General features: G+C 35.3%; 1 protein-coding gene across 1 annotated transcript; it reads left to right on the forward strand.

Annotated features, from left to right (window-relative positions):
• The first annotated feature begins 1692 nt into the window (after nt 1-1692).
• LOC146132267 (uncharacterized protein C18orf63-like) lies at nt 1693-7509 on the forward strand. The gene is made up of 8 exons (XM_083397258.1): nt 1693-1800; nt 3037-3183; nt 3649-3802; nt 4018-4121; nt 6072-6257; nt 6445-6600; nt 6909-7016; nt 7426-7509. Exons 1-8 carry the CDS (start codon nt 1693-1695, stop codon nt 7507-7509), a joined length of 1047 nt encoding a protein of 348 aa, XP_083253384.1.
• The last annotated feature ends 6717 nt before the right edge of the window (nt 7510-14226 follow it).

Consider the following 14226-nt stretch of genomic DNA (forward strand, 5'->3'; position numbering starts at 1 on the left):
GTCGCTTGTCATAAAGTATTGCTTATCCATTACTGAACAGCGAAAACTAAAACAATCAGCACAAAACTTCACTTAAATTGCGGAAATTACGAGGAGGGCAATGGGATTGTTTGAATTTGCATTGCACAGTTTGAGAATCACAGGAAAAGCCACGTGACTTCCAGTTTCAATTTTTTTTTTTTTTTGTTTATAAGGACAATAAGTTTTGAATGTAACGACACAATACACAATGACGGTTCCAGGGGCGGAGTACAAAGCATTTAAGAGCTCGTCACAATAAGTCACCCGAGGGTAAAATGGAACCTTGGTCGATTGACGAAATACAACAAAACGTTTATGAACGGCTTTACTTAAAACGACTGATAGGCATCTTTAGTTTTTAATAAGCAATTCGCGTATTACAAAAAAAAACTATGAAATAATTCGGTGTTATTTTGTTAGTTTTATTGTATCGGTGTCCTAATATTTGTCCTCAAAAGCGAACGTTACGTTGCGCAATAACGGCGTGCAAACAACTCTTGGAAATTATAGATCCAAAGTCAAACAGCCGTCCGCTTTGGCTAAACAAAAAAGTAAAATTCCGCCCAAATATTTTTTTTATGCCATCACTTATAGATTCCAATTTCATTTTTCACCAGGATTTATTGAATAGAAACGGCGAGTATCTACAATATGACACATTAGTAAATAAATTTAACTCAACACCTAACAACACAGATTTTGTCCAATTCATAAAATTAATATCGAGTCTCCCAGAAAAATGGGATTCGGGTAGCGCAACAACGTTCCGATCGTATAGAACCCAAACATTAAAATTATTTATCCAGCAGTATAACTCCACCAAATCGGTTTACAAAAAATACAAACAACAATTCTCTTTCCTCCAAAAGCTCAATTAAAATGGCACTGGACCTTAAATTGCGGGAGTGCACGTCTGCCATGGGAGAAAATTTACCGCAACCTCTACAATTCAACAATCGAAAACAAACTAAGAAGCTTTCAGATAAAGCTTAACTTGGGCGCAATTGTTACAAATGACTCCCTTTATTCGTTTGGTAAAACCGAATCTAACCAATGTACTTTTTGCAAAAAGGCCACGGAAACCCTGTACCACTTGTTTTATTTGTGTCCTGTTACGTGTCTATACTGGGAAAACGTGAGTGCGTGGTTAAGTACTAAACTACGAATATCGTGTGTTTTTTCCCGCGAGCAATTACTCTTTGGAGTGCACAAAAACGAACGGTGCAAAACATTTGTAAATTGTGTCCTTTTATGCGCGCGATATGTTATTTATCAACGTAAATATGCCGACACTGTCCCGACTATGTTACGCTTTTTACTGTTGCTATCTTCTGTGCGAACTTCCGAGCGATATTCGGCTTTAAAAAGAGGAAGTATGACAAAACCCAAAAGTAAATGGTCGTTAGCTGCTTGAGAGTTTACTGTTTTGATTTGTTTTTCTTGTCCGTTTTTTTCGCTATCTATTTTATTAAAAAAGACAATACCTTAAAAATGGCGCGAAACTATATTGTGTACGTTGCGCCTTTGCTGTCTGATTTTGGTGGCTTTTTGTTATGCTTGCTAATGCTGAGTGATGACAAACTCATCTGGCAGGTGTCACAAATAAAGAATAAAACGAAATCAAACATCCACTGAGTACCTAGTGGTGTTGCCACTGAATAATAATATACGATGAGCGGTGAGTTCTTATTTTTTGTACAACTGCCTGACCCTCGGGAACTATGTCATGCCGTGTTAAAAGTCGCTGATAACAGCAACAACAACAAGTTTCACAATCAGGTATTGAATTGCTGCTCTTCACATTTCTCAGGGTTGTCGGGTAATATTGGTTTGGAGCCGAGATGCTATGTCAAGCCAGTGAAGGTTTAATGGCACTTTTCGCCGAGATCTCTAGTGTGTATAGCGCCAATTTTTGAGGTGTGCTGGTGTGAGGTTTGCAATGCTAACAAAATTTACAATTTATCCTTTGTTACAATTAAGCTGTGCACTGTCAGGAAAGCAAACAAGTTGCTTTAAAAAATGCTGGTTGCCAAGTGGCAGTATCAGTACTGACCATCTAAAACCAAATTGTTATAGGAATTTTAGCAACGATTCACGTTCCTATGCAGTGATTTATACATTTTAAAGGTGAATTTATAAAAAAATACTCTGTTTTTAACAGGGAGCCGAACGGGGACTTTATGAACCGGTTTTGGGTCAATTTTTTCCGAACCTTAACCGAACCTGAACCTTTATTTGTAAGATTTTAAGGACCGGAACTGAACCGGATAGTTTGAAAAAACATGAACCTTAACCGAACCTGTAAACAAAAGCCGTTCACTCCAGCATGAAGTCACAACTTGTATTTTACAGAGTTAAGTTAAGCCATGTTCGTTTTTAGATAATAATCATTGAGTTACTGTTTTTTTAATACGTCACGTAACTTAGCTTAGATGACTTATGGGCCCACATTTTAAGATTTAATGCAACTGATATTGTATCCAAACCGGAACTTTATAAACCGGTTTTGAAATAACAATGGTCGAACCGGAATTTTTAAATTGCTCCAAACCAAATCCGGAATTGAACCAGATTGCGAAAAAATTCTTCAACCCAAACCGAATGTGAACCGAAAAAGTCAAATGGATCGACTCCCTGGTTTTTAATGCCAGGTTAAGGGTAAAGTAATTTTTTGGCATATTTATATGGAAAATATTAGTTTTGAAAGGTTTAATATACCTTTTATGCTATTTAGGCAACTTATGGTGTCATTTTGTTAGGGAGCATAGTACTTTTTGTTCAAAATATGAAGTTTTGGTGTCGGAATAGAATGGGGGACAACCCTATATTTTTTGTGCAGTATGTGTCACAATTAACCATGCAAAAAAGTGTTAAATATATAGATAAGTATTTTTACCATTTAAATATATAACCGGCCTAGTGAAGTTGTCTGCATACTGATAACTAGTTTACATCACTTCATGTTGATTTGCAAATTAGTTACTAAATACTTTTTGTGTATCAACTATTTAACAGGTTGTAAAATGCAGACAACTAATTTTACTTTGCCGAGAAGTTTTGGCTTCTCCACAAATTGATGACATGAGTTTAATTGATGTTGTTATGCAAGTTTGTTTTTACAAATCCAAATTTGCTTCAGCATGTAAACGGCTAAATCTGAAAGTAAGTTAAATACAAGTGAATGTTTTCGGAAAATACCAATATATATTTTAACTTTACCATATATATATATTTTAACTTTACCGAGAAATGATTCCTGCTAAAGTTTTTCTTTGTAAATATACTGGCTTAAAACTGTTACATTTTGCCAAGAAATCGAATAATTGTGATATTCAGATACAAAATATTTTTTTAGTCACCTTTTTATAAAATCACCATTTGCAAGAACAACCCTTGAGGGTCAAAGTTAATAAAATATACTATAAAAGTTGAACAAGTATTTTAAAGATACATTACAAAGTTGAGTCCAGTGTTTCAAAAATAAATTTAAAAAGAAATCTGTAAATTAGGCTAATTAGTTGTGTTTCTTTTAAAACGTTTTTGTCTGTATCGTTACAATAATTTTGTAAAATTAGTGCAAACAACAGATAGTAATCTAAAAACATGGTTGAAAAATGTTGCTTTCAGCCTATAAATGCCGCGACAGTCAAGAATGTTGTTCTGGAAAGGTGCATGATGTATTCCATTAAATTTAGAATGGAACCACAGTGGGTGCAAGTGGGACAAATTCTTGTTAATAATTCTGCATTCTTAACCTGCCAGGGAAAGATGAATGCTATAAGTAGGTTATTTCTGCAGTAAACAAATTAAGCTAACCTTAGCCATTGGAAAAAGTTACACTTTTGAAGAAATATAGTTGTTTATTTCATTCCTTGATACAAGTTGATATATATATAATTAAAAAGTGTGACCGTTAGTGGAATGTATCGTTTATTAATGCTTTGTAAATTTATGTGAATTTATCAATGTGTAAAATCATTCTTTAAATTTACCAAGGTTTGAAAGTAAAAGTGTGTGGAAAAGATATGACAGTTCAAATTCGCCCTCACCTAATACGACTCCCCCCTCCTAGTTTGGAAAGCTTTGGGATATGCACAGAGGTAATATATCACTCGAGTTTGCAACTCTATGTTTCTTCTAAGGACGTTTTGTTCACAGATAGCCATTGCAATTTAAATAGTACTGTCGACCCAGTGGTTATAAATTTGTGAAAAAAATACATGGAAAGCCATATTGTAAAGCAGTGGTTCTCAAACTGTGGTCTGTGAGACAATTTTCTGGGACCGTGACGCACCTAACAAAAAATCAACATTACGCTCCCGAAGACGAAAATTTTTTGTGCAATAAAATTTTCAAGCAACTTACTTTACCAAGCATTGTAAACACAATAATAATAACTTTGCCGTACATAGGCCTAATTGTGTGACAAAAGAAAGAAAGTCAAATTCAGGCTCGACCTATACTCGCAAAGTAACCTTATGATAACGTAATTTCAACGTGTTTGCGCTCGTCATCACAAGCTACGATTAGTATTCACGTGATTACATGCTTTGAGTTGAATTGTGCATTGTGACGTCAAAGTATTGCTTTGTGATAAAGAGAATTGCGGTTTTACAGCTTGCTGCGCTACCACTTTTCGCTGTTTGTCAGTCACGGTTTTAAAAACTTATTGTGATTGCTTCACTCAAATAAAGTGATAGTGTTAGTGTTACAATACAAAATACGGCAACAAGCCTATCTAAGACTGAAAGTGCACCCATACTAGTTGATACCATTAAAAACAACTTGTTATTTTGTGTATATTTTTTAGAGGAACCGTGAGCAATCAAAAAAATTGCTAGGGGATTGTTGCATTTTTTATAAGTTTGAGAACCACTGCTCTAAAGGATTGCAACTTATAAGTTATAACAAATACCAAAGTCACTCTGTCCCTAACTAATTGAGTGATAAGCAATAAAATGTATATTTACTGTTTATATGGTTTATTTAACAAATAACAGATTTGTAAACCTGTTTTAAAACTCTTAAAACAATGCTGTTGATAAATTATTGTTGGCAATTAAGGGTCCATGGACCTCTGGTTGAGAAAGGACTCCAGCCATAAGACCAAGATAAGAACAACACCAACGTCAGAATAAAACACAATTCGGAATAAGACCAAAATAGCACTAATACCTATGGTACCTATGGTATTAGTACCGTCTAAATCGTAATAAGTCCTAAATCCGTCGGAATAAGACCTAAAAGGTCAAAATCAGGCCTAAACAACACTTTAACTAACCCCAAACCCCACCCCTAAGTACATCACTAACTCCCCTAAAAGTTTCAACACTAACCCATTTTCTAACCCCACCCATTACCCACCAATAACCCCAAACAGGACAAACAATCCGGTGCCAAACAGCGGCGCCCTGACGGCGCCGGTCAGACTAGGGCGTCCAAACGTAGTCACCAAAACGGCCGATGCCAGACCGATGGCCCCCGATCGTCCCATACCCTCTACTTACAGGTTCGGGCGTTATTCTGGCCATTTAGGCCTCCTTTCGATGAATTTAGGCCTTATTCCGATGAAATTAGAACTTATTCCGATGAATTTAGGCCTTATTCCGTTGAATTTAGGCCTTATTCCGATGAATTTAGAACTTATTCCAAAGAATTTAGGCCTTATTCCGTTGAATTTAGGCCTTCTTCCGATGAATTTAGAACTAATTCTGATGAATTTAGGCCTTATTCCGACAGATTTAGGTCTTAGTCAGACGATTTTGATTGTATGCTGTACTGGATATTACTGCGTATTTGGCTTTATTATGTCGTTTGTCTTAATACTATGGTTTTATAGTTTTTGGGGCTTTATGTATTGTTGCTTTTTAGGTCTTATTGTGTGTTCCCGTTGAGAAACAGTACAATAAAGCTAAACAGACATTTTAAACAATTTGTGAAAATTACTTTTTCCTTAAACATATATATATAAATAAGCAGTGCGGAACAATAAACTGAGTGTATTGAAAATTATTCATTTTACTAAAATTTGATTTGTTTTTATTTTTAAGGCTTTGCTAAAGTTCTCCGAGGATTCCAGTTTTATTATCACAGAGTTTTCCATTAACTTATCTTGGTGTCACATATTGCCTTCAATGAAACTTGGACAAATAGTCCAAATCAGTAGAAAAATGCCCGTTGAAGGAAACACCCTGTTTAAAGATTATGACGGAATGCGAAAATACTGGAAAAATCAGGTTGTGAGGAGTTATTTTTAATTTGTTGTATTTTTTCTTGTGCTGTATTCATGTAAATAGCTATTACACAAAATTAAAATAATCTGAAAGTAATTGAGGTATAGCTGGAATTAAAGCAAGTTGATGTTGTGGACTGGCAATATTTATTTTATAATTTTAACATATAAAATTACTTATTTTTGTTCAGTATGGCTACCAGCTTCCCAGGGAGGATTGTAATGTGATTTATTGCAGTGTCTATTTAAAACTTTTGAGTGAGCATCTTTTCACATATCCTCTTCTGTGTTTACGAAGTAAAAAAATTCAACATATGCCTAGATGTGATGAACTGGGAATAGTAAAGGTTAAAAAAGTTGTACCCTTATTTTCTGAACATGCTTGCGATTAACAAAAGTTCTAATCCTCCTATTTATCTAGTAACTATTACACATGCATTAAATATTTAAAAGTTAATTATAGCCTCCAGGCTCCAACATTGCTTTTGTTTTGGATGGTGTTATTATGGTCATAGGATAGTGTGCAGTAACCAAACTAGGTGTTTGTTCCTTTTAAATAATTGATGTACAGTTTCTCTGCTTTCAAAGACAAAAAGTAAATCAATGTATTTGGTTTTGTTTTAATACTGATTCGTAGCTATAATCTTGTTTTAAGGGTTTCATCAGCAATATGCATGTTAAAGTCGATAAAGTTTGTGGAACAGCTTTAAAATATGCAAGGCAGCCGTACTTCCCAACATCTTGCTTAACGAGTTCCTTGCAGGTTGTACTATTTACAGGGCATAATTTTTGTATTGGTTCTTTATAAAAAGCATCTTTAGAAAGCGTTAACGAATTGTTACCTGCTGTTACTAGGCTACTCCAACACAGCCACCCAATGTACAAGTTGGTGAATTTACCTGGTCTACAGTCTCGCAAAATGTTCACCAAGTTCCAGAACTAGCCCCAAAACAAGCTTCGAACAAAATTCTACAATCTCAAAATCAACAGGTTTATTTCTATTTGTTTAAAGGCAGTTGTGACTCAAATAACATCATGTTATTCAACACATTTTGTTTAACAAACTGATAAGAATTAATTGTTAATTGCAAAAAGGAAGCACCTAAATCGTATTTTAAATGTTAAGACTTGTTACATGGTTTGTTGTGTTAAATATTGATTTTATGTATTAGGTACCTTGTAGCCAAAACATCATTCAGCCTTCACAAAAGACTGAGTTTTTAATGAGAAAAGGTGAGATGATAATCATCTTCTGATAACTAGCTGTTTGTGTAATTGTTCTAATGCTAAAAACTTTTTACAGAGGGAGAACAAAAAAACGCAATTCCAAGCAAAACTAATTGTGCGGAATATAAAATTACTTCAAGTGTAGATATTAGTACTCTTGAAAAGTTTCCCCGTAGTTCATCTGGCAAGTTTATCCCTATGTTTGGTTCGGTCAAATCTACATGCAAAAAAATTCAACGAACACCATTACAACATGGTAAGCCTCTTCTCTGATTTTAAAACCGATGTAGTTTTACTTTGGTGGTTCACAACAGGTTACAATAGCCCCTAAATTATGTGGACCGAAAATTTATTTTTAAGACCGATTTTTTATCATCAGTTTTATAGAAAAAGTAGACATCGTACCTCTATGGCAGCGCCAAACAATGTTCAGGGTGACGCCAGCTATGCTCCAATATTTATCTTTTTATAATAATTTAATTATTTTCTTGTTGCGTTTGGTTGTTATTTTGCTTTCATTCTGTCCTGTGCCTCAGATCAAAATTCCACATGTGTGTAGACAGGTAACTGAAGAAAAAAACGGTTCGTAATTTTTCGATTTGCGAACTTTTGGGCTAATATGTGTTAACAGTTTCTCGTGTTTAGGCGGTATTCGTGACCTATTACCGCCAATATGGGCTATTATTGGGCTGTGTTTAGTCAGAGCAGTGTGACATGGTTTATGGAGAACTAAGTTCTGCAAAGGAGTTGGGCGCCATGCCATCCTTTCCACAAAATTCTTTTGCCAATTCTAACCACAAAACCGGGAAAACATTTTGCGATTTACGCGATTAAGAAAAACAAATTATATTTTTATTTTTGCGTACTGATATGTAATCGAAAAATAGCGATTTTCTTTTAGTGTGATACTATGTGATATCTGAGGTGGCGCATGACAAAGGACAATTCCAAAGGGTTGGTGCGGTATAAAAAAGGGTTAAGAACCACAAAGTTTTAACATTTTCAGACATGACGTAGAGTGGTATGTAGATGCGCACAAGAGGTTTATGAGTCTGCCGAACCCCTGAAACAGCCTCGAATCCTCGTTAAAGACCACTGGTTTACCCAGAAATTTTCCATAAACACGCTACATAGGTGATAGGTCCTCGGAATTTAAGAACGCTTTTGAGAACAAATATTAGGACACCGATACAATAAAACTAACAAAATAACACCGAATTATTTCATAGTTTTTTTTGTAATACGCGAATTGCTTATTAAAAACTAAAAGATGCCTATCAGTCGTTTTAAGTAAAGCCGTTCATAAACGTTTTGTTGTATTTCGTCAATCGACCAAGGTTCCATTTTACCCTCGGGTGACTTATTGTGACGAGCTCTTAGATGCTTGTACTCCGCCCCTGGAACCGTCATTGTGTATTGTGTCGTCACATTCAAAACTTATTGTCCTTATAAACAAAAGGACTTGAAACCGGAAGTCACGTGGCTTTTCCTGTGATTCTCAAACTGTGCTACAAGCAATGCAAATTCAAACAACCCCATTGCCCTCCTCGTAATTTCCGCAATTTAAATGAAGTTTTGTGCTGATTGTTTTAGTTTTCGCTGTTCAGTAATGGATAAGCAATACTTTATGACAAGCGACAGTAATCAGAACTACATTTAATAACTGAGCTATTTAAATGGGGTTGTTTAGCCGAAACATCTATAGGGTGAATCAGACCGCCTAAAATAAAGTCAGTCATGGTGTGTGAATTTATGGGAACACACAATAAAACCTATATAAAGCAAAATTATCTGCAATACTATTAAGACGAGTGACATAATAAAGCCAAACATGCAGAAATATCAAAAACGGAATAAGACCCTAAATCGGCTGAAAAAGGCCTAAAATTGTCAGAAAGTCCTAATCTCGTCGGAATAAGGCCTAAATGTACGAAATAAAACAGAAAACAGTACAGAGAAGGTGTAGGAAGATCAGGAGCCATGGCTTTAGCATCGGCCGTTTTGGTGTCACTGTCGACGTTTGTGCGCCCTAGTTTAAACGGCACCGTTAGGCCGCCATAGTTTTGTCACCAGATTATTTGCCCCCGTTTGGTGTTAGAGTTGGGTAATTGATGTGGATTATAATTTGGGTTAGGGTAAAAAATATTAGGTGAGTTAGTGATGAGATGAAGTTATTGGTCGAGTTTGGACTTTGACTTCGGGACATGTCTTGTTTTGCCGCTGCCATGGTATGTTTTCAGCTGCGCTGCTCGTTTTATTATCACTGGGAAGATAAACCGCGCGTGCTACATTGTAGAAAACAGCTTCTCTTAGTAAAATAACTTATTGCTTTTACAAAACAACATATTTTACCGCCGCAAATTTAAATGCGAAATCTGGAGGCATTGTTTACCTCTCTGTTAGCACCTGTTTCATATGTTTACCTTTCTGTTAGCACCTGTTTCATATGTTGCTTCAACCAAACATAACAACACCATGCTTGCACAACTTAAATTGTACAAGGGCGGCGGCAAGCAAAATGCCAAAGTTGAATGCATTTTTAGGGATGACGTTACAAAGGTACGTCATACAAAAATAAATCTTAAAAACGTGCGTTTATTTGGTTAAAATTGGCAAAACTTGTGATTTAAAACGTGGCGTTATTAGGCACATAAAAGAGTTTTTCATATTGCTTTAAACAAAAGATTTAACTCTGTTTTGACAGTCATTACACGGACCAAGGCATGGCAAAAATTTACTGAAAAAAGCTCGTTAGTTGTCTTTAAGGTTAGGCGTCAAGTGCCAGTTTGTCACTGATTCTGGGAATGGAAATTTTGTTTTGAAGCTGCAAAATAAAAACAAATAAATAAATAAATGAATAAAATATTTTGATTGCAAAAAGATTCTAGAATTAATTTTGCATAGTCTCTACCAAACTGACGTATAAGAAAATGAACCCCCCTGCCCTGATCTGTTTTTGCTTACAAGTTAAGGAAAAGTATAGAACATATATACTAAACCACGAAGCAAAGTGAAATAAATAATATTTAAAAGTAATCCTTCCGACGTAATTATTGGCTTTCTTATGTAAGCTTATTGTTGCGTTTTATACGCGACAAAATGTTTGTAAATTTAAAGCAGGGATCGGGAACCCTCGCCGCCTCTTTGACATCCTAGACACGAGTTCATTTCAAATACTTTTTTCCAATTTTAACTAAGTAAGAGCGAAAAATTCTTCCTGTTTCTTTACGTTTGAAGTCCTGTTTGTTGCGCCGTGTAGTGGATGGCTGTCAAGTGTCTCGCGGACAAACAGAAAACGTATTCTAAAATATTTGACACGTATTCTAAAATATTGGACATATGTTTTTGACATTTTTTTATTTTCGGCAATGTAATAAACCTAGCAAGAAATTTATAAAAAGAAATGCCGGTATACCAAAAAAAAATCAATTTTCATTAGTAGTATGGATGACGACGTGTGGACTACAATTTTAAACAAACAAACGTTTTTTTTCATGCTTTGCGCCAACACTTTACCGCCTCCTTAAATATAGTTAAATATGTTTTGAAGTGAAAAATCCCAGGCCCGCCTGATTTAGAGTTGTTCTAACATGTTAATAACGCAGTTCTTGGTTAACATTTTGTGCGGCCCGCAGAGACCTTTCTGAGTTTGGTTTTGGCCCGCGACAAGAAAAGGGTTTCCGACGCCTGATTTAAAGTCTTGGTGCAGAAAGTTGAATTTTTTCTGGTAAAACATATTGTGAAATAATGTATGTATTAGGAATCCATCTTTTATGTTGAGCTAACGACAAAACTGGATTGCAATTTGAAATTATATCTTAAATCTTCAGCCATTTTAATTGAAGTAGCGCAAAGTAGTTTGCACCAGTGTGTTAAAACCGTAACGCAATTATTGTTGTATGTAAAATATATGCTCTGTTCCCGCCTTATTTTTTTAAGTTATGAACCTACGTCAGTAATTTAGTTTCATTTATACACATGCTCGCGTAAATTCCTATCGTGGATGCATTTTAGACAACCTAAAATATTACTGACAGCTCATCGAAACGAAAGTGCAAACAGTATAATGTTAGACAACGATCATATAATACTTAACTGTAAAGCAAGATGAGGGGGGCGATATGAAATAATATGGAGCCCAAGGGGGCACTAGTCTTAAAAAGGTTGGGAAACACTGGTATAAACGTTGCCTGTTCTATAGTTTCCTTAACTTGTTTCTGCAAGCAAAAACAGATATGGGCCGAAAATCTCCAGCTTTCAGCCGTTTTGCAATCAAAATATTTATTCATTTATTCTTTTTTATTTGTGCCGCTTTAAAACAAAAAAAAACATTTCCAGAGACAGTGACAAACAGGCACTTGACGCCTAAAAACTTTACCTTCAAGAAAACTTTCGAGTTTTTTGGTTTATGCTCCAATCTGATGACACAGTTCACGAACGTCATAGAAATGAAGCATTTCGCAATGCCTCCCTGTGTTCTACGATGAGTGAAACTTTATTACGTGGCCTTGCCTCTTTATGTATTACCGCGATAAAAAGGTATTTGGGGAATGATCGAAAATATTTTTGATAAATAGAATTTACGTAGATAATGCGTACGGCCATGTTAATAAATTTTGCCAGGTAACATGTTTAAAAAGCAAATATAATGATTCTCTTAAAACGGTTAACGCCTATGGTTTTGCTATACTTTTGCCAATTTTATTCGGTAATTTTTTACCATGCCTAGGTCCATGTAATCACTTTTAAAACAGAGTTGAAATATATTGTTTGGAGCAATAGGCAACCCTCTTTAATGTGTCTAATACGCCACATATTAAATCGTAAGTTTTGCCAATTTAAACCAAATAAACACAGTGTTCTTACTAGGGATGCTCAAAGTAGAATATCGAATCCTTGGATTCGAATCCAATTCTGCCATTTATTTCGGGTAATTGGAACCGATATAATTTAATGTTTTACCGCGGATTGTTGCGCCTAATTGCACAAACGCGTGTGGTAAGTTGGCCTGTTGCCGCGGCGACCAATTTACAGTGCTTGTTTTAAATGTAACCTCGTAGTGCAGTGTCAGCATTTTTTCGGGCCACCAATTACCGCGTCTCGCGATAAAGTTCGCCTAATAATTAAGTGTCAATCAAGCGTTATTGGGCGAGCGACTAACGTGTAATGTCTGGTGTGGAGTTCGCAATTGCCCTAAATGCGTTAAGTGCAAAAGTAATATTACGTTGTAAAACGTGCTGGCCGTCCACAAAATGCGCTATGGGGTTATTTAAGGTCAACTTTAGGCCAATATTCAGGGAAGTTAAGCAATTATGCACAACGTAATTGTCAAGAATTCGTTATGTCAATAATAACTTTGTATTCTTTGCAGTACACCATTTGACTGCATAACAGATCATGTTAGTCAAAAAAGAACCAATAAGACTTAACAATGCTTTCAAAATCAAGACCGAACTGCTTAAGACTTCTGTGTGCAGTGTTGCATTTGCTCACTTATGGCAAAAATATAAGTTTTGGACACAACCTGGACAGTTGACATATTACAGTTTACAGCACGGCTTCAGATGACAGTTGTTAAGAATGTTAAACAAATGAGTTTTTGTTTTGTAATGTACACATGTTAGAAAATTGTTTGGGCGATTTATTGCTGTTATTGTGAGCCCTGTAGGGTAGATTAAGATTAATCCCTTAAACAAAATCTAGGATAAATAATTTAATAAAAATATACTAGGATTCGCTATTCTGGATTTGTTATTCTAGATTCGAAACCTATTATTCTAGAATACCTTGGGATTCTACTTTGAACATCCCTAGTTCTTACGATTTATTTTTGTATGACGCCATGGTATGACGTGGCTGTGTAACGTCAGCTCTAATAATGCATTCAACTTTATGTTTTGCGTAACGATCGTTGTAGTCCCGATTCGGTGGTAAACATGCAATACTTAATTTTTTTTAACTGAAATCAATAAAGGATGAAAGAAACGTATATAATTAGAAAAAAAAATGTGCTAGTAGTACTTAATATTTTTTTCTATTTTTGTTTGGAAGGGTTATCAAGCATATTTTTTTTACCACAGATTATTTTTCCAGTGGGTGTTTAGACATATTTTTCTAGGGGTGGGATTGCTGGGGTTTAGTATTTTTTGTGTGTGTGGTGGGTAAAAAAAATCAATCGATACTATCCGGCGGGTGCTGGGAGATATCTTTTTGAGGGAGGTACAATTTTTTTAAGACGTATTATTTTTTTACTTTTGTTGTTTGGAGATATTTTTTGGCTACGAGCGTAAGCAATACAAATAGGACTCGTTTTTTCGTAGTACTAATTGTAGTAGGTTTGTATTCCAATAAGCGCCTAAAATAATATTATTTTGTTACGTATTTATATGTTTTTATTTAAATTGTGTATGTTAACAAACTGCCCCCTCCGCATCTGTAATGCCTTGGTAAAAAGACGGAAATTTTCAGCCCATATCTCATTTTGCTAGCAGTAACAAGTCGAGGAAAAGTTTTGGGTAATGTATTTGTCTTTTGAAGGAGCTTTTTAGGGGGCGTGGTTGGCAAGACTGAAGCAAATTTTTTTACACAGTCTTTACAAAAAAAAAAAACAGAAAATGCAGACTTGGACAACTAGATAATTCTAGTTTTCTGATTCAAAGCATTGGAGCGAAAAAATCTAATTCTAATCTAATTGGATTTAACCAAAATCTAATTTGGATTTAACAATATAAATCTAGTTGTCCAAG

The sequence above is a fragment of the Ascidiella aspersa genome, chromosome 9 (assembly GCF_963924565.1).
Source record: "Ascidiella aspersa chromosome 9, kaAscAspe10.2, whole genome shotgun sequence".
NCBI classification, from domain to species: domain Eukaryota; kingdom Metazoa; phylum Chordata; class Ascidiacea; order Phlebobranchia; family Ascidiidae; genus Ascidiella; species Ascidiella aspersa.